Raw genomic sequence first — 25,281 nt, 5'->3', positions numbered from 1 at the left:
CGACAATCGTGGCACTGACATGCGTCCCTTTGCCAGATGGCAGTGTGGGGGTGGGGGCCTGGTGACCGCCCAATAGTAGCCACATGTAGTCTGTAGCGTAGGCTCGAATTGTACACAAATTGAAAACTTTAGTTCCTAGATTCTATAGAGGCAGGTTGACCTCAGAGTGAGGATGGGATAGTTTTCTTTTCTTTTACCTGATCGTCACCACGATGTGTGTAATTGGTAAGTTAGTATTGGAGAGGTTTATAGAATCTTTAGTTTCAATCTGAAAAATATTTAGTAATACCATTCTGCCCCTTTTCTTTGATTGAGACGGCCCCTGTTTTCCCCCTTTTATTGACAATCTGACTTACCTGTTTGTATGGCCAACCAGGTTTGTTGACTGTTCTAACAAGGTGTTGATAATATAGTTGTATACATTATGCGGGGTGTCTATGTCACCGTTCATCTGAATTGCAGAGAGGACGTAATGGTTCCCGTAAAGATGTCTTCTATATAAAGAGCTGGGTTGTGGGTACATACATGATCTGTGTCGCGGTGATCATAAATGTTTTGCTTATTTTACGGTTTTCTACTGACCCGAGGTTTTTGCACATATTATGGTGTTTTTCATTAACTCTTTGGACGCATATCGGAGAATGTGGGAGAAGTCATTAATCTCCGTGGACGGCTCCTGTCAAGTGGTTTCTTCCCCTACTTGCAGGTCACAATAACATTCCTCAGTCAGGGCCAGCTTTGTTTTCCTGATATTTCGGGAACATAATACTGAATATCGACCAATAACTGACTGCAAAGTAGTCCCATATAGACTACTTACTGACTGCAAAGTAGTCCCATATAGACTAATAACTGACTGCAAAGTAGTCCCATACAGACTAAGAACTGACTGCAAAATAGTCACATATAGACTAATAACTGACTGCAAAGTAATCCCATATAGACCAATAACTGACTGCAAAGTAGTCCCATATAGACTAATAACTGACTGTAACTGACACCGTAGCATGATATATTGTGTCATGTTTAGGCATATGTTGTCCGATACAAGATAAAACTTTGTTCTTATACATACGACCCTACAAATTACTATCACAACTTAAAACGCTTTCATCACAATCAAATTAGAGGTGGCTGTGTTGTATCAGATTGTACACTCGGGCAACTCATGCACATTAGTCTAGTAGCACCCGGCTCTCTCCTCAGCTGGTGTCTGCTGTCGTGGGTTCGAATCCGCGAGTCCTGTTCTATATTACACAACAGTTAGCTCCAGTTGGCATTATAGTGATGTTAAATTACCAAGTGATTTAGTGTCTTTAGTTAGATATGTCTTAGCAACTGCTCCAGCCTTATTAGTATGTTTCCTGTGCAGCTGGCCTAGAGTCTGGAGAATATAGTGGTGACAGGAGGGGATAGGTAGCCCCGTGGTTAACGCGCCTCTCGTAACTAAGCCCCCTGGTTCGATGCTCCACATGAATACAATTCGTGGGGTCACTTTCTGTTCCTCGTTGTGACATTGCTGGAATACTTCCAAAACAGAGTAAACCATACTCACTCACTCACAAAATGAAGACTCGTTGATTCGAACCCAAACACGATTGTAGTACTATGTGACACCAAAACTCTAGCCTTCCATAGTCTACACAGGGAACATGCACAGGTGTTCAAAGCTGTCCAGCTTATATTTGTCATCCGTACACCCCCCTCACCACGAGCATATTTATTTATTTATTTATTTATTTATTTATTTATTTATTTATTTATTTATTTATTTATTTATTTATTTATTTATTATATGGGGTATATTTATATATTCATTTATTTAATTATGTATTTATATATGGGGGTTTATGTAAGTCTAAGTTAAGCTGTTGGCCTAACATGAATGTTCTATGCGATGAGCAATAGGTAATAATAAACTGATAATATACAAAAACACCTTAAAAATGCGGGCTTTCAGCTAACTGTGCGATGCGAACTGTTCAATGCTCACCCGAATTCCCTTGTCACAGTTTCCTGTTGACTCATGTTTTCTATCACAGGCTTAACTAACTAGGTCAAATCACCGCATAAATTTCAGTCACCTTGAACTACAGGAAACGTGCACGATTTTGAGTTAAGGAATGGAAATTACCAAACTTATAGCATCCGTTCTTGTGTTGACGCTGCTTCCAAGTTCAGGTAAGCATGAGTAGATGTTTGCTGCAAAGTATGCACTTGTTGGGCGTGGAGAGGAGGGGTCGGGGGTAGCCTCCAGGTCACAGCGTGACAGCTAATCGTGTAACAGTTCTTTCACAGTTTGAAAACGCTGCGTCCATGGGATCTAACGGTATAAATCTGGGTGTGAAGATAACATTCCTCGCGCTGTGTATACTCATGTTAATACAGGCCATACCCATACATCACACATCTCCTTGTGAATATACGTGTATGATAACACTTAATAACACTGGCTTGCGGTGACATTTAGAATTCAACTGTAAAACTTTTAACATCCTTCTAGACCGAGAACTGTGCCATCGAAGATTTGTATGAAGTATAAATGTTATGAAGGCTGGATATCCATATTACCCAATGCATATTTGTTGACAGGCAAAGAGGTGCGTGCAATTATTTTGTATACTATTTTGAAGCGAATACAACTGTTCAGACAGAAATCTGTTTCATTTCTTTTATGATAATTTATGTCTGTGAGCAGAACTTAAATAAATTCATATTAACGCGTCAAAATTCAACTATATGTAATCTCAACTGGGAATTAAGTTTACAAAATGAAACAATACACGGGGAGAGTTTTACCTGCTGTCATTTATGTATTACATGCTTCAACATCTTCTCGAAATATATATTTACATTATCTTTTCTTAAAATAAAGATGGCCTGGGCAACATTGAACCTATTTTCAGTAAAAAAAAGTTTAATTCCTTTTAAAATGTTACCAACTTAAAACGTTGATAAAACATCGACATATGTACACCTTTGAAAAAACGAATTGTATGTCGTGATACATGGTGCCTGACAATAATCCGGCCGTCTCTTTCATCTCACCCCCTCCCCTCCACCCCCCCCCCCCCCCCCTTTGCAGTATTTCAATTGCGCTCAGATCCTGAAGCGCGTCATGCGAGGAGCTATTGTGAACTTAGGGTTGGGTACGTATTTATTACCTCAGGTTTAATCCTGTACCGGAAGATTTACACGCTCTTGCTCCTACATGTCTCATATAACAGGTTTGAGTGATACATATTTGCCATAGACACTATATTAACTAGTAATATATATCAGAAGTTTTCTTTTCGTCGTATGACAGTAACACCCGATGGCGTCACCTTGCTTGTGCAGTAGACTCAGTCTGCTACTTGCGCCCACCACACCCCTCCACTGCATAAATACAAACACAAGGGGGCCTAGCGTGACATGTGTTCAGATAGCAATGTTGCCATGGCTTCAAGTAAGTGCAACTCTCTACACAAAAGAACGAGACACGGGCCGGAGGCAAGTATAGTGTGACGCCTATCTTGTGAGTGGTATTGTCCACGTGAAACCCCTGACAGGTCACAACCGTCAGACATGAATTAACCGTCATCGTGGGTAAATCAACACAATGTGGCGTAAAACAAATAATATATAAAGATGGCTCGTTAAGTAAGTAAGGTCTTCATTGAAAAGGCCCCTGTGTTATGTATACAGAACGGAGTACTCTAAGAGAGAGAGAGAGAGAGAGAGAGAGAGAGAGAGAGAGAGAGAGAGAGAGAGAGAGAGAGAGAGAGAGAGAGAGAGAGAGATGGTTTCGGATTGATTTAACGTTTTTATCTTCACAAGGGAATGTTATCTGGTTGCCATGGATACACAGTCGTACAATGAAATCGAAACAAATATAAATAATGCTTGATAATTGCACATGAACATAACTCGATCACCAATTTATTAATTCAATACGTATACTTTGATTTGCGTGTAATTTATAAGTACGGGAGCAACGTTATCGTCAATCAGTGCTGGCGAGTGATGTCACGTGTGTTCTTAACCTAATGAATTACAGCCAGTCAGCAGCGATTCGTAACTTAACAACAATTTCGCGTTTAGTTTAAGGGGGAACAGTTCTCCACGGACTGTCTTGTGCCCATTTTCACCCCTTTTCCAGATATTGTCGTTAGTGGTCTAGTGGATACAGGGATATAGCGTCTGCACGGAGATCGGAAGGTCTGCAGTTCGATCTAAGGTGGTGTCATACCAAGGGACGTCACCCTGCCTGACGCTCGACATTAAGGGGAAAACGGAGTATTTTTGTTTAACTGCGGCATGGCATCTCATGGCTAGCATTATAAATCCGGCATTAGGGGACTAGTAGCAAGCACACACACGCGCACGCACGCAAGCACGCACAAACACCCCCACAAACAAGCAAGCAAGCATGCACGCGCTCGTGAATGCACGTAGCTATATGTGTAATAATGTCGATGTCAAACCCCATCCATTGTACTTAACTGAATACAACGTGTCTATATTTATATCATTAATTTATCAATTGATGCGCACCTTAAATGTTCGTTTGTAACATATACCACCAGTACAAGAAACAAAACAAATTCTTCAGTCTGAGACATCACTATCAGTGTGCCTTTAACTGGGTGCCCGTCTATTGATTTACATGACTGCACACCAACACTGATACCATTGTCAACAATATCTGCGCCTGGAGACTTTCAACGTAGAGGCAGCGGTGCCACCTGAAGTCTCTTCACAATACTGACCACGGTGTTCCCTTGATTAAGGAGAACATATGCAAGTTAGAATATGGAGCAGTCGATTTTTTATCGGATAAAAACTTGACTGGAAATATTTTGGTATTTATCAATATGGTTGCGGTGCGATATAAATGACTGCATCTGACTCTCGTGAATACACTATGAGACATACATACAATGTCCTTTTACCATCTGACTCTCGTGAATACACTATGAGATATACATACAATGTCCTTTTACCATCTGACTCTCGTGAATATACTATGAGGCATACATACAAGGTCCTTCAACCATCTGACTCTCGTGAATACACTATGAGACATACATACAGTGTCCTTTTACCATCTGACTCTCGTGAATACACTATGAGACATACATACAATGTCCTTTAACCATCTGACTCTCATGAATACACTATGAGACATACATACAGTGTCCTTTTACCATCTGACTCTCGTGAATACACTATGAGACATACATACAATGTCCTTTTACCATCTGACTCTCGTGAATACACTATGAGACATACACACAATGTCCTTTTACCATCTGACTCTCATGAATACACTATGAGACATACATACAATGTCCTTTAACCATCTGACTCTCGTGAATACACTATGAGACATACATACAATGTCCTTTTACCGTCTGAGTCTCGTGAATACACTATGAGACATACATACAATGTCCTTTTACCATCTGACTCTCGTGAATACACTATGAGACATACATACAATGTCCTTTTACCATCTGACTCTCGTGAATACACTATGAGACATACATACAATGTCCTTTAACCATCTGACTCTCGTGAATACACTATGAGACAAACATACAATGTCCTTTAACCATCTGACTCTCATGAATACACTATGAGACATACATACAATGTCCTTTTACCATCTGACTCTCGTGAATACACTATGAGACATACATACAATGTCCTTTAACCATCTGACTCTCATGAATACACTATGAGACATACATACAATGTCCTTTAACCATCTGACTCTCGTGAATACACTATGAGACATACATACAATGTCCTTTAACCATCTGACTCTCATGAATACACTATGAGACATACATACAATGTCCTTTTACCATCTGACTCTCGTGAATACACTATGAGACATACATACAGTGTCCTTTTACCATCTGACTCTCGTGAATATACTATGAGGCATACATACAAGGTCCTTCAACCATCTGACTCTCATGAATACACTATGAGACAAACATACAATGTCCTTTAACCATCTGACTCTCATGAATATACTATGAGACAAACATACAATGTCCTTTAACCATCTGACTCTCGTGAATACACTATGAGACATACACACAATGTCCTTTTACCGTCTGACTCTCATGAATACACTATGAGACATACATACAATGTCCTTTAACCATCTGACTCTCGTGAATACACTATGAGACATACATACAATGTCCTTTTACCGTCTGACTCTCGTGAATACACTATGAGGCATACATACAATGTCCTTTAACCATCTGACTCTCGTGAATACACTATGAGACATACATACAATGTCCTTTTACCATCTGACTCTCGTGAATACACTATGAGACATACACACAATGTCCTTTTACCATCTGAATCTCATGAATACACTATGAGACATACATACAATGTCCTTTAACCATCTGACTCTCGTGAATACACTATGAGACATACATACAATGTCCTTTTACCGTCTGAGTCTCGTGAATACACTATGAGACATACATACAATGTCCTTTTACCATCTGACTCTCGTGAATACACTATGAGACATACATACAATGTCCTTTTACCATCTGACTCTCGTGAATACACTATGAGACATACATACAATGTCCTTTAACCATCTGACTCTCGTGAATACACTATGAGACATACATACAATGTCCTTTTACCGTCTGACTCTCGTGAATACACTATGAGACATACATACAATGTCCTTTAACCATCTGACTCTCATGAATACACTATGAGACAAACATACAATGTCCTTTAACCATCTGACTCTCATGAATACACTATGAGACATACATACAATGTCCTTTTACCATCTGACTCTCGTGAATACACTATGAGACATACATACAGTGTCCTTTTACCATCTGACTCTCTTGAATATACTATGAGGCATACATACAAGGTCCTTTTACCATCTGACTCTCATGAATACACTATGAGACAAACATACAATGTCCTTTAACCATCTGACTCTCATGAATACACTATGAGACAAACATACAATGTCCTTTAACCATCTGACTCTCGTGAATACACTATGAGACATACATACAATGTCCTTTAACCATCTGACTCTCATGAATACACTATGAGACATACATACAATGTCCTTTAACCATCTGACTCTCATGAATACACTATGAGACATACATACAATGTCCTTTTACCATCTGACTCTCGTGAATACACTATGAGACATACATACAGTGTCCTTTTACCATCTGACTCTCGTGAATATACTATGAGGCATACATACAAGGTCCTTCAACCATCTGACTCTCATGAATACACTATGAGACAAACATACAATGTCCTTTAACCATCTGACTCTCATAAATATACTATGAGACAAACATACAATGTCCTTTAACCATCTGACTCTCGTGAATACACTATGAGACATACACACAATGTCCTTTTACCATCTGACTCTCATGAATACACTATGAGACATACATACAATGTCCTTTAACCATCTGACTCTCGTGAATACACTATGAGACATACATACAATGTCCTTTTACCGTCTGACTCTCGTGAATACACTATGAGACATACATACAATGTCCTTTTACCGTCTGACTCTCGTGAATACACTATGAGACATACATACAATGTCCTTTAACCATCTGACTCTCGTGAATACACTATGAGACATACATACAATGTCCTTTTACCATCTGACTCTCGTGAATACACTATGAGACATACATACAATGTCCTTTTACCATCTGACTCTCGTGAATACACTATGAGACATACATACAATGTCCTTTTACCATCTGACTCTCGTAAATACACTATGAGACATACATACAATGTCCTTTTACCATCTGACTCTCGTGAATACACTATGAGACATACATACAATGTCCTTTAACCATCTGACTCTCGTGAATACACTATGAGACATACATACAATGTCCTTTAACCATCTGACTCTCATGAATACACTATGAGACAAACATACAATGTCCTTTAACCATCTGACTCTCGTGAATACACTATGAGACATACATACAATGTCCTTTTACCATCTGACTCTCGTGAATACACTATGAGACATACATACAATGTCCTTTTACCATCTGACTCTCGTGAATACACTATGAGACATACATACAATGTCCTTTTACCATCTGACTCTCGTGAATACACTATGAGACATACATACAATGTCCTTTAACCATCTGACTCTCGTGAATACACTATGAGACATACATACAATGTCCTTTAACCATCTGACTCTCGTGAATACACTATGAGACATACATACAATGTCCTTTTACCACCTGACTCTCGTGAATACACTATGAGACATACATACAATGTCCTTTTACCACCTGACTCTCGTGAATACACTATGAGACATACATACAATGTCCTTTTACCATCTGACTCTCGTGAATACACTATGAGACATACATACAATGTCCTTTTACTATCTGACTGATGTAAATACACTTTTTAATAACACTATGAGATTGGATCCAGAAGCAAAATATGCACAAACTATAATACTTTTGCCAATGATTATTATCACTATATCATCCTACACTGTGAATGTGCACTTTCAGAGAGAGAGAGAGAGAGAGAGAGAGAGAGAGAGAGAGAGAGAGAGAGAGATAGAGAGAGAGAGAGAGAGAGAGAGAGAGAGAGAGAGAGAGAGAGAGAGAGAGAGAGAGAGAGAGAGAGAGAGAGAGAGAGAGAGAGAGAGAGAGAGATGCATTCTTTTCCCCTCTAATTGATAATCTTGATGTTGAAATGTATGTAAAAATAGAGATGATGGAAGACCATAATATGTTAGCATTTTTTTTTGGTGCAGATAACAATGACATTGTTGGCATTTTACTGTTATAGAATTCTCTAAGTATTTATATAAAAATAATAAAATATCCTAAACAACGTGTGGTAATATTACCAATATTTCTCACTGTGTATAGACTGTATATAGGCGGGACACTGATATATACATGCATGGTTTGTCAGTTAATTGTTTAATGACATAATTTTGATGTTTTGAGAATCTTCGGATTTATCTGGAGGAAATAAAGACATTCATTCATTGACCTTGTACCATCCGAGTGATGTAAATAGACTTTATAATAACACTGTTATGTAACAGCGGGATAGCGTCTGTGTGGAACGACCAATACTAGTAAGGGGTTGATGGGATTTGTATTCGCCTGCTGTTCTATCGGGGATGTGGAGATCCCACCACAATATGGATAAGGCTGATAATACCCTAAAACAAAATATAATAAGGGTGAATTAGTGACATACAGTTACAAAAATCTATAATTAAACAAACATCTTATTACATTTACTGTATACCATGAGCATGAATTTAAGCATATATTATCAGAACAACCATCAGTATATTATTACAGCTACAAATTCGATTTATATAATACAGTACACATAAAAATATAACAATACACATACATACAATTAACACATAAATACCATCCTCGTTTCAGGGATGCAGGCTCATCATAGCCACGCCAACAGTAACACTTTGTTTGTGCATCTTATACCTAATAATATAATGACACAATTAAGTCAAATGTATATCACACGCACATCCATATGCTTTCTGTTTTTCTCACACACGTAGTAACATAAACCTTATATATGCGCTACACCAGTACATATTTACAATACTATTCATAGAACTATCTACTTAATAATCAGCTAACTCATGCAATACTTAGTGTACTCAAATACTGTACAATACATTACTGACATTTATAGCTGTAAGCTATAAATTATAGCTAGAGATAAATGTATTCTAACAGTTACAGATACACGATATAAATTATATGAATTACTAAAAGCACCTTATAACATGGTAGCTTTACACACTAATTACGTTATATTCTAATTGGTTACTTTAGCAATGACCTATCACACTACACACTAATGTATCATGACTTTGAAGAATAAGTAATATATTTACAACATTGCATATCGTGTGGATGATATTGCAAATTATACTATATAACAGATATTCAATTAAAATGATAAAAGTATATTTAACAAGACTAAAATATCAGATCTTAACCTCCTTATGATAAATATAAATACTAAAGAAGTCTAAGTTAACTTACCCCAATCAGTGCAGTGCTGTGAATCATGCAGAGTTGTAATGCAGCAATGACCAGAGAAGAGAAATATTGAAGTGTTTAAGGCTAAAAACCTGGTCACATGCTACAGAAACACAAGAACAGGCAATCACGAGCGTTTAATATACGTAAGTTAAAATACACAGTATTTACATTCTGCTACAATTAGACATACAGACATTGTCCATGTTCCATCTGACTGATGTAATTACACTTAATACCAACACCATGAGACATACACTCACTGTCTTTGTGCCAACAGTCAGCAGATATCGGTGGTATCCTGGACATGTGTTAAAGGGTCAAGGTTATAGGTAGACATTAACCTTCTGCCAGGTGCATGTAGCTTTCATACATTCCTATGACCCTATGACCCTTGAAGCAACATTCCACTAAGGCATTGCAGAATGCTTGATTGTGATTGGTAACAGCACCATTAATAGGCGGTATCAAATTCCATTTGTTACCTCTAAACTAAGCCTTTTTGCACAAACACATCAGTTTTAAAGCTCTCGGTTCAAGATTATGATAAGAGGTGTTGAATCCACGGTGAGAACCCCAAGTTTAAAAACACGTTTACTCTTAATTATGCCCGCACTCACCCTTATCAAAAAGCACGAATCTATAATGATCATTGCGTTTTCATTTCTTTCAGGTTCATCAATTGCAAATTGCAAAGATGCCGTAGAAAGGGGATATGAAACCAATGTTTGTCACTACAAAACCGAACCATCAATTTTAAAATGTTCCCGGAATGAAGAAATGTTAGTTTTGAATCTTTTACAAAGAACTGAGACAGACTGTAATCCAAATGGCGACGGTTGTTGTGAAAACAAGAGAGATGACAAACTGTATGACATCGGGGGGTGTTTGTTGAACGAGAGCGAGGCTAGCAGGAAGACGGTCTACCAGTCAGCGCTGCGCGAGGTCCTGGAGGAGTGCAGTCAGAGGAGGTACTGTCTCCTGGAGAGTCAGGGCACCCCCCTCCGCAGCCTCATGGACATCACACTGGAGGGGAGACGTCCATCAGCCGTGCTGGTCAACCACGAATGTGTTACAGGTAATTGTCGGATGAGATTAGAACATGGGGGCTTATTTTGAAATAGAAATAGAATAACGAATACGCTCGATGCAGTTTTAAAGTTGCAAAGGATAAGGTATGATAAGGACCATAATTTCATAGTCACTGACAGTTAACTTGATTTAAAGATATCAGCCATATTCAGATTTTGTTTTGATTTTTTTTTTTTTTATACAATTTAGTTTCTGAAACCAATTTCCAATGCCTGCTACATAAAGACATTTCTACCCACATGTACCCTCTTTTATTCTTTTTTTTTGGAATTTTTTTTATTCCTTTCAAAGGGTTGTACATATTCAGAGTTGGTCTTCAGTTACCAATGCTTGTAAGACTAAAGAGGATCGGGTGGTCAGGCTCAGTGACATGGCTGATTGCATGGCCTTGTGATCCAGTTGGGTGAATTTTTACTCATGGGGGCACGGTTGGTCCAGTCGTCTGAGGCGCCTCGATTCACTGTGCAGAGATGCGTCCCTTCGGCACGCCAGAAACCTATGATTGTGGGTTCGAATCCCGGTTCGCCCCGATTATGTTTCTAGGTTTGTCAGCACCATACCCGTGCTTGTGGGTTTCATCGAAGTGGTAAACGTCTAAGACCTGCATCACTTCGGGCTTTCCTCCCACACTAAGCTGACAAGCCGTGGAATACTGTTAAAAGCGGCGTAAAACTCAACTCACTCACTCACACTCACTGTACGGATAACAAATCGCGTTTCGGACAACATGACTTCGTACTCATGCTTTCAGTCATTGGTACTCCTTGTCCTGATTTGAATATTAACAGGCTCCGTGATATAGCTGACATATTGTCGTTAAGCAAAATTTATTCGTTCACTCATCCGTCTGGCAACTAGCTTGGAAACAATACCGAAGGTAGCCAACATGTCGAGACATGTCTCCTTTGTGAGATGATTTCACAAAACAATATTGTTTTTTTTTGTTTAACGCCACACTCAATATTCCAACTATATGACGGAGGTTTGTAAATAATCGAGTCGGGACTAGACAATCCAGTGATTGATATTATAAGCAACGATCCACTTCTTGGTACGATGATCAACCATTTCACCGAGCTTGACCACCCGATCCATTTGGTCACCTCATAGGACATGATAGCTTGGGACTAATTCTAACCCGCACTCCCGTGGGGCCTAAACAGTATCGACTCGAAGTAGTATGATATACAGATACAGGGGGCATGGGTGGCCCAGTCGTCTAAGGCGCCGCGATATGCTGTGCAGAGTTGCGTCCCTTGGGGACGACAGAAAGCTATGGTTCGAATCTCGGTTAGCCCCAATCATTTTTCTAGGTTTGTCAGCACCTTGCCCGTGCTCGTGGGTTTCACAGAAGTGGTAAAAATCTGAGACCTGCATCACTTCGGGCTTTCCTTCCACATTAAGCTGACACGCCGTGATATATTACTGGAATACTTTTAAAAGCGGCGTTAAACTCAACTCACTCACTCACACTCACTGTACGGATAACAAATCGCGTTTAGGACAACATGACTTCGTAACTTGGTATAATTCTTACACAGCGGATGAATCAGTGAAATTATGCCAGAACCAGGCAAGAAAAGGTCCACATGTCTACATCGGTCTGGGCCAGACGATGACGTCATCAGCTGCGACCTGCACGTGTACAGTAATGGGAGCTAACCGCGTCCAGATGCTCGATGTCCGGCTTGGTGAAGGTCAGAGCAGACTGTACCTCAGAGAGAAAGACAACACAGTCCTCGTGCTCGGTGGCGAGGACATCCATTTCATGCAGACAAAGACGATCGGCCTGTCAGAATGGAGTTTGCATCTCGAGGTGGACCAGGAGAGCCGCCCACACAGTGTCTGGATGAAGGTGGAAGGTGCTGTCCTCTGTCATAACGGACCTATTAAAATGCATTTCATATATCATTTAAATATCTCCAAGGTCGTAAAACATATTGCTCATAATCGTTTCCTCCAATTATGGAATTATTATTATATTTTAGTCAATGAAGGATCAATCTTTCTCTAATGTCTGCTTAAAGATGTTTTCTGTATAATCCGATATTCACAAAACTTATTTGAAAACCGGACTTTTTACCGGATAAAGCCAGGCAGCATAAAATCCCGGGCAAAGGAAAGTATACATCCATGTTTGACGGTGGCTAAAATGAAACAAACACGAAATGGTTATTCGATGGTGATGTTTTCAAATGTATACTTCCTTTTGTTCCTCAGTTAAGTTTAGCGAGTGTTTACGTGACACACACGACAACGGGACACAGTATTTCTTCCGTTACTGGAAGCTCCCGGAGTAATCAGACCATGTATTTGTACTTATTACTGATCGTGGGTTCGAATCCCATTGCTCTGTGACTATGGTTCTTGGTTTGTCGGCGCCATACTCAGGCTCGTGGGTTTCACCAAAGCCGAACACGTCTGGGACATCGCAGGATTGTCTCCAACATCAAGCTGATACGACACATTATCTATCTGAAATAGAGTTCAAATCAGCGTTAATATCAACTCACTCAACGTAACCCCGTATTCTGCTAGTTCCCCAACTCACTATAATTGTTTTTTGTTTCGTCAGGATCCGGCAATTCTACGGTTGACGTCACATGCAGTGGTAGGTTCTTAACAACTATACATTTATATCATCATTTAAATACTGTTGTTCTTCTGTAGCTATACATGTGAGCCAATTTCTGGTGTCCCCCGCCGTTATATTGCTGGAACATTGCTAAAAGAGGCGTAAAACCATACTCACTCACTCACTATCCATGTGATGAATGTTAGATTGTAACTTGCCACGTATTACATAAGAGAACCGAATCCTCTTCTTTCATGCAAGATTGTAGTTTCAACAAATTTATGTTTCATTATTCAGATACACAAGCAAGCACCTCCCCATCCTCCTCATCAGAAGCACCCACAGCAGCATCCCCAACACTTGCACTTCCGGTACAGTCGAGCCCGACGTCAAATTGTAAGAGTTTGAACCACTTTCTGACCAACGTCTTTTCAATGTTTGAACCACTCTATTCTGTATTTCATGTGAACCAATATCTGCTCCAAGCGTTTCATATCTGAACCACTCCCGCTCACGTTTCATTTAATGTCTGTACCACTCTCTTACGTGTGTTCCAGGTCTGAACCACTATGTCTTGTGTTTCATGTCTGAACTACTATTTGCCTCACGTGTTTCAGGTCTGAGCACCATCTGTTGTGTGTGTTCATGTCTGAACTTCTACAATGTATGTCTTGTGTTTCATGTCTGAACTACTATTTGCCTCACGTGTTCCAGGTCTGAACACCATCTGTCGTGCGTTTCAGGTCTGAACGACTCTTATTTATGTCTAACCCACACTGTACCCTATGTTTCTCATGTCTGAATCACCACCTGTCTCACATGTTTCAGGTCTAGGTCATTACGTGTTGTGTGCTTCAGATCTGAACCACCATCTGAACCTCTACCTGTCGTGTCAAGACCACTCTTTGTCGTGTGTTTCAGATCTGAATCACCACCTGTCTCACATGTTTCAGGTCTAAGCCATAATGTGCTGTGTGTTTCAGGTCTGAACCACTATCTGAACCACTACATGTGTCCAGTCTAAACCACTCGCTGTCGTGTTTCAGGTCTGACCCACTATCTGCCGTACGTGTTTCTTATCCTTGGCCTGGCGTCTGGCTTCCTGACGGGAGTTGTCCTGGCAGTCTACGTTAAAAGGTGGGTGCATTCCACGGCAGGAAGGTGGGCTGTGTTCATGTATTGACGGTTGCAACTTACTGATTGTGATCTATTTGGTATTAAACCAAATGTCAGAATAGTCACATGGAACATAACTATATCTATGTCGGGACGGTGGGGTAACCTAGTGGTTAATGCATTTTCTCGTCACGCCGAAGATCCGGGTTCGATTCCCCAGATGGGTACAATGTGTGAAGCCCATTTTCCGGTGTCCCCGCCGTTGTATTGCTGGAACATTGCTAAAAGCGTCGTAAAACCATATTCACTCACTCACTCACTCATATTTACCTCTGTCAGAATTCTGAAACGATCGACTTTCAAGAAGAAGCCTCCCCCACCCCCCTCTGTTGTCCCGGGGAAAGGGAGACGTCCCGAGGAGCCAGTCTACTCCCTCCCCTACAACCACCAGGGGAGACTGATTGTAGTCAGGTCCCTGAAGAGACCGCGCGGACCCTTCTCTCAGGGTGACACGAACACCCAGCCAAAGCATAGTTATTCATCTAATCCAACCATTGACAAGGGGTTTGTGTACTCCAAGGTAATGTGTGAATATCAACAAACAAATAAATATTCCCGTTCGATGTTGAATCATAAAGTAATAATTCCCTTTAAAACAAAGCCATTAGATAAAATTATGTAAAAGGTGAACTTTTATTATGTTGAATAAAATTATTCGGGAAAATATAAGCACATATTATAGTTTACAAACAGTTTATTATTCTATTATGTGTGTTCTCTATAGGCTTGTATCGTAAAACGTTATGATAATCTATATTTAGGGGGACGCTATCGCTTCAACCGAGGAAAAGCTGAGAACCCCAACATACCCTTGGTCCGACGCTTCCCCCCGCGAGGACAGGACCCTGGAATCTTACGGCTGACAGCTCACTGCCTGGACTGCTGGGTCTAATCATCTCAACACACCGGTGAAACAGTAGCAAATTCATGTGATTGAATATCACGTTTGGACAAAACTTAGAACTAATGCCTGGAGGTATCAACTCTTGTACGTTGTACGCCAGTTGTATCTACACGTGAGCTGATTGCTGTACGCCAGTTGTATCAACACGTGAGTTGACTGTTGTAAGCCAGTTGTATCTACACGTGGGTTGACTGTTGTACACCAATTGTCTCAACACGTGAGTTGACTGTTGTACGCCAGTTGCATCAACACGTGAGTTGACTGTTGTTCTTGATGACCATTGTCTCGTGCTATATTTTACACTGCCAGTGATATGAATTTAACAGAAACGTCCGAGTTGCCATTGTTTTATGTTACTGAATGCTGTGCATTCAACTTCTTACCTGCAACACAATATTAGTGTATTTACTATATAATATTTTCATTGTTTTGACGTTTGTAGAAGTAGAATAATTAGAAGTCATTTTATACACGTTGTTAAACCAGTACAGAAAAACCCTGTTAGTCCGGTAATCACTGGGGGACATAGACATATCTACAAAGTGACGTCTCCATTACCCGGAAATATTTGAGTCCTCATGATTTCACTGGGAACAGCTGCGTCCGGATTACCGAGGTTTGCCTGTATTTTACTGGGAACAGTGGCGTCCGGATTAACAAGGTTTCCCTGTTTTTCACTGGGAACAGTGGCGTCCGGATTAACAAGGTTTCCCTGTTTTTCACGGGAAACAATAGTGTCCGGATTAACGAGGGTTCCCTGCATGTCACTGGGAACAGTAGCGTCCGGATTAATGAGGTTTTCCTGTATATTTCACCGGGAACTGAGGCGTCCGGATTAACGAGGTTTCCCTGTATTTCACTGGGAACAGTAGCGTCCGGTTTAACAAGGTTTCCATGCATTTCACTGGGAACAGTAGCGTCCGGATTAACGAGGTTTCCCTGTATTTCACTGCCGTGTAAGGGTTGTTGTGCAGACATAGTCGGAAGAATGGCGACGCATCAAACAGTCGCGAGGGCATGTCAACATTTTAGTTTCAGAGCCTTTGAGAATATATATTGATGTTATTGTATCAGCTGGCTCTCCGAGCCTCGACATGTCAAGGTGTTCTGATGTTTGTATTTGTTTTCCATGTTTTATATTATCTATTAACTGTTTGATTGGCGTTCTAGGAGTTGTTGAGCGAGTAAGAAAACGTGCAACGTTGTGGATAACATCTTCTGGCTTATTCCATGTAGATTTTTACAAACTTGATTAAGGTGGAAGTTGTATGTTTTCTTACTTCATACTCTATGGTGTAAAATATCCATTCGTTACAGTTAGTCCAGTTGCTACGTACTGCCAGTATCACCGTCCGCATCCATTATTCTTAGACCATTACATTCTCAGGATATATTGATGATCACCACCTCGTACATATATAGTTCACATAACAAGCATAAGGTGCATTTCATGTGCGCTTTCCTAAGTTACTAGGGAAGCGCATTTTATTTATCATTGTATTAGCCTGTTACCGTATTTCTCCACGTACATGTACGTGTAAAATGTCTCCGTGATGCCTCACTGCCAACTATGTGTTATTCCAATTTACATACCTAAAGGGGTCATACCGGTCATCTGGAACCCACACTCTGCCACATTCACTATTGTGGGGGCTATTCTACCCCCGGGCTGATTCATTCGATCCCCACCGCCTCCGTGGTCTAGTGGTAGAGCGTCCGCCCGGAGAGCGGAAGGTCGGGGGTTCGATCCCGAACTGGTCGTCTCGGAGTATACTGTGTCTGAGTGGGGTATTCATGTTTAACTGCGGCATGATATCTCAGTGAGCTAGCACTATAAATCGGCATCTGTCCGGACTAGTACAAGCAGCCACACAAACACACACACGTACATGCACGTCGCTGTATAAGTGCAATAATCTTGGACGCGACGTTAAACCCCATTTCACCTCACCTCGCCTCATTCGATCCCCACTATTTACAGGAATCGAGGTGGATTTTATTGTGTGTGTGTGTGTGTGTGTGTGTGTGTGTGTGTGTGTGTGTGTGTACTTTTGTTCTTAGGGTCAGGAACATATGTTCTGGGGCAATAGTGGTTTACATACGACGTCTAGTCCTGGGGCATTGTCACAGAGAACTGATTTGTCCAGGGACCGAGTTCCCATTGTCCAGGATATATAAACAAACACCAGGACATTGAGTTCGGAGGGCAATGGCACGTGGGGCACCGGTTCGGTTCACACAGATACACAACAGATACACAGACAAGCAGACAGACACAGACAGAGACACAAACAGACAGACGAAGACACCGACACACCGACAGGTATACATAGACAAACAGACAGAGACAGACAGTCAGGAAGACAGAGGCACACAGACAGACACCTGCACACACTCACCCACCCACCTCCCCCCACACACAGACAGACACACACACTCACTCACCCTCTCTCTTTAATGTGTTTAATGTATTCTATTGCTTCGTCCACACTGTGAAAAATTAGTGCCACAGACATAGAACAAATATATAGATTTACACTTATTATACCAGTGTGCTATAGACCATTGGAGCTCTATTGTAACATGTTGTTGATACATGGAAAGTTGTTTTCTTTTTTGTTCATGTGCACAATTCCGTGTTTGTAAGTAGAATAAATATCTTTATTTTTCGTTAAAACGAGTTTGAGTTTCTTAAGATTTGGGCGTGAATGTCCGGTCAAGCTGTCAACACCCTGGTCTGTGCCAGATGGAAACTCAGTGTCACAGATCAGATGAAGTTGATGGGGCTTCGGTCCTGCCCCACGCTGAATCCCGTGTAGATGTGGCGTCTCCCTAGGCAGGTGACAGTGTTCGACATGTGCCTCTGTTCATCCAGCAGTGGGTACCCGGAAGGATGAGATGTTAACTGCTAACCTTCTGGTGTCTTAAGGCAGCTTGGGTTGTATACTCCCCAGGGAGTTGAGAATAAAAGAATCGAGGGCCCACTGGTGCCTTAGCCGGGGTAATAATGTTAGCGCTTTGTGCTTAAGTGATGTGTAAGGAGTAACACGCATTATTATTTAAGAAATGTAATTTCACATTGTGACGGTATACTGGAGTATGAACGCTTTGAACCGTGCAAGTTAAAATCGTGTAAACGTCGGTCGCTGCGGCCAGGGAGTAATGCGAATATGTAAATATATATTTAAAGAAATCTTGAGTGAAAAAGAAACGTACATTTATTGTCCGACATTGCCGATCCTCAAGATCGTGGTAAGCAGGGAATAGGGAATTGTTCCGCTCTGGGATTCCCCATGACACGTAGTTCCTGTCCATTCGCCGGCCTCCTGCGACCACGAACATTTCCGAAGTGACAGTCAATGTGAAACAAACCATGTACTGCGGCGCCTCGTATTGAGGTCATGGGGTCAAGAGGTCATAGGTTACCGATGTAGGTTAGGAAACGTTCAAGGACGGTCGACCTGATCAGAATGAGGTGTTCACGGCGAAGTACAATTGGGTACTCATTGGCGTGTTCCGCATCCACATCCGTAGTTTCAGTATTGAGTGTTGATATATTTGACATCAAAAGACACGAGGGTGAGATTCTCTGTGTAAGGCCAGACTCGGATTGGGTTGTTTATGAAGCATGCATAATTTGTTTCACTGGAGCCTCCTGCTACACTAGAGTGTATTGTTTGTACGTAAACAAGGATGTCCAGATTGTTGACCTCTGCTCGACCGACCCAAAACACTCCTATACACATATGTGATTATTACAAAATGGCTAAATATTCCAACTGTTAAAAAACTTGTGAGAAAACAAGCTGTTTGATTATAATAAGCTCTCATTTGGAAACTGAAACATAAATTGAGCATGTTCGACTATGTTAAATCAGAGTCAATAAATCAGAGCAAACTGAATCATCTTTTCTGGATTCTTTTTATCCAGATTCTATTTATAAGGATTTATAGTTTTGCAAATCTCTTCTCATCTCGAACTCCAGAGCACTGCGTATCCAGACCTCTACATTTATATTTATAAACTTAACAGGATATCTCCTCACCCATACCTCTGCTTATCCAGACATGCACTTCTTAGAACTCAACTTATCCAACTACTACTCAACGTTTGCTAAGGATCAAGTTTTTATGATATAAAAAAAATCATCCAACAACTAAAGATAGAAATATCCCGATACACATTAATTTCATGATGAGCGGTTAGGGGCAGGGTCGTTGATGCCTGCTTAGAACAGGAGACCATTGTCCGCATGGAGTGGTCAGTCCTGTCACCTGACCTCCAGCATATCGAACATATGTGGAACGAGCTGTAGATCGCTCTTTCCTTCCGGCAACTCTACAATGCTCTCACTTATCCCTGGGCAATCATCCAGACACTTACTGGGAGCATGAGACGGTGGTACCAGGCTTTGATCGCATCACCTGGAAAACATACGCGCTAAAAGTCTTTTTTTTTTGTACAATGAATTATTTTTACGTTTCAGCTCTTTACGTTTCCAGATCTGTACTTTCCCAATTCTATACTTATCCAGATCTGTACCTACCCAATTCTATACTTATCCAGATCTGAACTACCCCAATCCTCTACTTATCCAGATCTGTACCTACCCAATTCAATACTTATTCACATCTGAACTACCCCAATCCTCTACTTATCCAGATCTGAACTACCCCAATCCTCTACTTATCCAGATCTGTACTTTCCCAATTATATTCTTATCCAGATCTGTACTTACCAAATTCTCTGCTTATCCAAGTCTGTACTTACCCAATTCTCAACCTTTCCAGAACTGTACTTTGCCAAATCTCTTCTTATCCAGATCTGTACTTTCCCAATTATATACTTATCCAGATCTGTACTTACCAAATTATCTGCTTATCCAAGTCTGTACTTACCCAATTCTCAACCTTTCCAGAACTGTACTTTGCCAAATCTCTTCTTATCCAGATCTGTACTTACCCAATTCTCTACTTATTCACTTATCTACTTATCCAAATCTCTTCTTAAAGAGAACTCTAATTAATCAGATCTCTAGGTATCCATACCTCGGCCTATTCACGAAGCTGCCTTAGCGCTAAGATTGTCATAAAGATGTAGCGAAAGGGAGCTTAGTTAAGTCTATTATCGAAGCCATCTCAGAGCCAACTAAGATCGAGTTTGTCTTATGAGCGTACGGCAGGTCAGGCGACGGACAACAGACGGGGTGTTGAAGAAAACTATTCGGCAGTTTTCCACTTTCACGAACAACAGATGCTAGACAACACGCCACAACAACATGCCGATTATGACATGTACCTAAATGTCAATTAATGAAATCAACAACTAGCACGTCAAAATGTCATGCGAATCAGTCTACCTTGTTCGTGCATTTCAGTATATAAACATCATTCGATTCGATTCGAGTTGAAATACGAGGGCTGGTCAAAACGTTTTATTCCAGACTAAGTTTCAGATATGGACCATAACAAAATGAACTAGTTAATGTAGTACATTGTTTGAGAAGCTCATTGCTAGTGTATTGTAGTTGAGATCGGTTGTACATCAGTGACAGCCAGCTGAACGAGTACCGAGGAGTCATCAAGTATTTTACTTTAGAGAAAAGTACTCCCCAAGAAATTCATGACCGCATGTCACAAGTTTATGGGGATAAGTGCCCTAGCAATTCCACTGTTAAACGTTGGGCAGCTGTTTCAGGCTGGGAGAACAAGCCTTGCTGGTGACCCTAGGAATGGTCGTCCCTCAACTTCCATCAATGAAGATTCAGTCAAGGACATTTACAGATGAATAAGCGAGGAAAGCTGACTGCTTGAGTTCTACTATTTCATGACAATGCCTCTTTTGACACCTCTCGACTTGCAAAGGCTGTTGTGCGACAGTGTGGGTTCGAAGAGCTTCCCCACCCTTCATACTCGCCAGACGTGGCACCAAGTGATTTCCAACTGTTTCCTAAACTGAAAGGACACCTTCGTGGAATGGCCTATGACGACAAGGATGACCTCAAAGCTGCCGTGAATGGGGTTTTCACGGTGGCTTCAGAAAACTTCATCCTGACTGAAATTGAAAAGCTTCACTATAAATATGATAAGTGTAAAAGCAGGGATATTATGTTGCAAAATAAATTAAAAACACTTTCCCAATTTGTTTTTGTTTTTTTGGCTTAGAACCTTTTGACCAGCCCTGGTAGCAACATGCTATCGGAATGACCATGACCTTTTTTGTCAAGGGCAGTTAAGTCGGAGTAGTTTCCCTTTGACAACAATTACAGCGTCTGAACTATGATGTTTAATGGAGTAAGTCCTTGTCGAATATGTAATCTTGATGCTGCTGTTCGAAAAGAAACACACATTTAGTCCATGAGTGAATGATAAAAGTGTTCCGCAAAAAAATACTTAACCGCATTGCAGAATGAAACCACGGTATTTTTTGTAGATTGCAAACCGACCTTATTTATCTGTCCAGTTTGTATTTGTAGTAACATGTTTAGAATTGACGTCTACTACACTTGCTGGAGTATTTTCCGCCGTTACCGTCTAGCGATGCTCATATTGTGCTGCAGGGTGGCAATCATGAGCATGCTGTACTATTACTATCTTTATATCTTCAAGGATGTTTACTCAAAGTATGTGTTTTTCACAAGTGGCAATGCCAATGTCATGTACGTATCTATTGTCCTAGTACATATGTTTCCGGTATGCTAGATGTGAGACCCTGCATTGTGGTAGGTCACACGTGATAGCTAACAAGATGTCACAAGGAAGTGCTGAAAATAGAATAGTGAAACATTCATGCAGGATGTTTACAAAGTCCTAAGTGTATTTCACTGGTGTGAGTTTCAAATGAAATAGACATCAGTGATATTTACCGCGGGAACGTTCTTCAAGATTTGTTTCGTCATTCTAATTATTTTGTTTCGAAATTTTTGATGTTCACTATGAATATTTAATTAACTGGCATAGTGTCCAACTGCTTACTACTTTCCCTTGAGGTTTTCCCCATCATCGGATAGAAATAATATCCGGGGTAGATTAGGTCCTCAGCAACCCATGCTTTTCGTAAAAGGCGACTAACGGGATCGGGTGGTCAGGCTCGCTGACTTGGTTGATGCATGTCATAGATCCCAATTGCGTGGATCGGAGCTAATGATATTTATCACTGGATTGTCTGCTCCAGATTCATTTATTTACAGACCGTCGTCATATAGCTGGAATATTGCCGAGTGCGGCGTTAAACAACAAATCAACCAACCAAGCAAGCTATATCAGTTGAACGATCTCATCGTGCAACATGTAGAGTGTGCTTGTGTTGAACATTGTCCTTTGCTAAGGATAAGCAATGCGCCACTATCGACGAAGCCTTGTATACAAATAATGCGGCCACATTGCAAGTTACAGGTGTGTTTGTTCTTAAATCGAATGGAAACAATGTGCGGCCCTATGATTGCAGTGTTACGACATACTAGAGAAGAAGCGACGTCCCGCAAATTATGGTTTGAGCATCACAACCTGACAGCAAAATCGACGTTTCGACACGTTGCAATCATGCGGTCATCGCTACTTATTAACACATATATAGAGAATCTCACCCGAGTGTCTTTTGATATCAAATATATCAACACGAGTTGATAAAAGTGGAAAATCCGAGGCTTGCCGAGGATTTTTGCCACTTTTATCAACGAGTGTTGATATATTTGATATCAAAAGACACGAGGGTGAGATTTTATTTATCATCCAACATCATTCTTTCAACTTTTTCAATTTGTAGACAGTAATTAGCAGTGTCTTCAGTGTAAAAAGTACTGCAAACAGCTTCAGTAGCAGAGCCATTAGTGATGTCATTTGATTGTGACGTCATGGTAACCAGTGATGTCACAATGGTCTGCAAAGCATTGTGATGTAATTTCATTGCAGCGATATCTACAGTGTAGATATCGCTTGATCTCATCCAAGCGATATCTCCTGTGGGAGCCAGTTTTGGATGATAAATGTGTTTGTCACATTTTCCTTCTCCTTCAATATCTTCCTGACGAATTCAATATGTTAATCATCAACGCATGCTAGACCGTTTTATAAAGGACAACAGATTTACAATAGTATCCTTCATTGATCAATTGTACATAACAATACTATTAATAAAACCGCCCTCTGGCGAAAATGAATTATATCATCTTAATTTATCTTCACCTGCGGTTTATATTGAAAAAATATGTGTCAAATTCCTGAATAGGCAGATATGTATCTACATACCCAGATCACTACTTATCTGGATCTCTAATTACCTGGAGCTCTGCTTATCTAGATTGCGACTTATCCAGACCTCTACTTTCCTGAAGGTGAGGTGAAATGGGGTTTAACATCGCGTTCAAGTTTATTGCACTTATATAGTGACGTGCATGCAGGTGTGTGCGTGCTTGTGTGCGTGCATGCGTGATAGTCAGGACTAATGCTGATTTTATAGTGCTCTCGCCCTACTGAGATACCATACCGCAGTCCTTGTTTTAGCCACTAAGACAAAATTGTCATGGATGAGCACCTTCTTTATTACAATTGGGCGACGTTTCGGTGTAGATTCTAACACCGTTATCAAGCAAATGATGACCCTTTGTTTTAGCCCCTTAATGCCGAGCGCCAGGCAGGGTAACAACAACTGGTATCTTCAAACGCCTTTTGGTAAGACGCCACCAGGGACCGAACCCCGACTCTCCGTTCTCCTGACATACGCCATACACCACTGGACCACGGAGTCGGTCTACTTACCTAGAACTCTGCTTATTCCTACTTTCTTATTAATCTGGGTCTCGTCTTATCCAGATATCTGCTTATCCACATATCTATCTGCTTATCCACATATCTACGCACTAGGATATCTACTTATCCAAATATCATTCCAAACATAGCATGGCACAGGTACATAGCCAACAAGACACACATCAGTTTGATAACGACGGCATTCACCTTATCCAACTGGTGGACACCGACAAACAACCAGGCACCATATGGTACCCACAGAGCCTCGTTATAAGGCTCTTACAACAACCATTGGGTACTGGAGACATGGTGACAAGCATCTGCATCAGATAAAGAGCACAGATGAAGCACCGTCCATCCACTCGCACATCGTTCTGTATGTGCTAAGAAGCGGACGTTCTTTTACATGGTTTCCATTCGAATGTTGTGTTGCTATGAAAGTAGAAATACTTTTGTACATTAACGTGGGCCATTTATCCAACGATGACAAGTCATTCCTTGGCAGTTTAGATATATGTTAAGTTTATGTCGAATTAAAAACATAATGAAACGTAGATTAATCGCCGAGTGAGTATCAAATTGTGCCAGCTTTTGCCGTGATTAATATGCTTGTTTGCGATGTAGAACTGTTTGAAGCTAATTAACTCTTTAATAATGCTTATAATGTT

The 25,281-nt window shown here is 40.7% G+C and overlaps 1 protein-coding gene across 2 annotated transcripts; it reads left to right on the top strand.

Moving 5' to 3' along the window:
• Positions 1-2,092: 2,092 nt before the first annotated feature.
• On the top strand, positions 2,093-18,476 carry LOC139474054 (uncharacterized). Of its 2 annotated transcripts, XR_011653976.1 has the most exons (9): positions 2,093-2,181; positions 10,792-11,196; positions 12,752-13,072; positions 13,786-13,821; positions 14,083-14,181; positions 14,832-14,922; positions 15,241-15,481; positions 15,723-16,743; positions 16,799-18,476. XR_011653976.1 is itself a non-coding variant. In XM_071256915.1 (8 exons), the coding sequence occupies exons 1-8, from the start codon at positions 2,124-2,126 to the stop codon at positions 15,822-15,824; spliced, it is 1,353 nt and encodes a 450-aa protein (XP_071113016.1). In that variant the 5' UTR covers positions 2,093-2,123; the 3' UTR covers positions 15,825-18,476. The 2 variants fall into 2 exon arrangements, 1 of the variants encoding a protein (XP_071113016.1); XM_071256915.1 differs by having other exon boundaries at positions 15,723-18,476.
• Positions 18,477-25,281: the final 6,805 nt, after the last annotated feature.

This window comes from Haliotis cracherodii, unplaced genomic scaffold (assembly GCF_022045235.1).
Source record: "Haliotis cracherodii isolate W230 unplaced genomic scaffold, xgHalCrac1.p SCAF_3, whole genome shotgun sequence".
In the NCBI taxonomy this organism is placed as follows: domain Eukaryota; kingdom Metazoa; phylum Mollusca; class Gastropoda; order Lepetellida; family Haliotidae; genus Haliotis; species Haliotis cracherodii.
The sequence above is the reverse complement of the archived record's forward strand: the minus strand, read 5'-3'. Positions and strand labels throughout refer to the sequence as shown.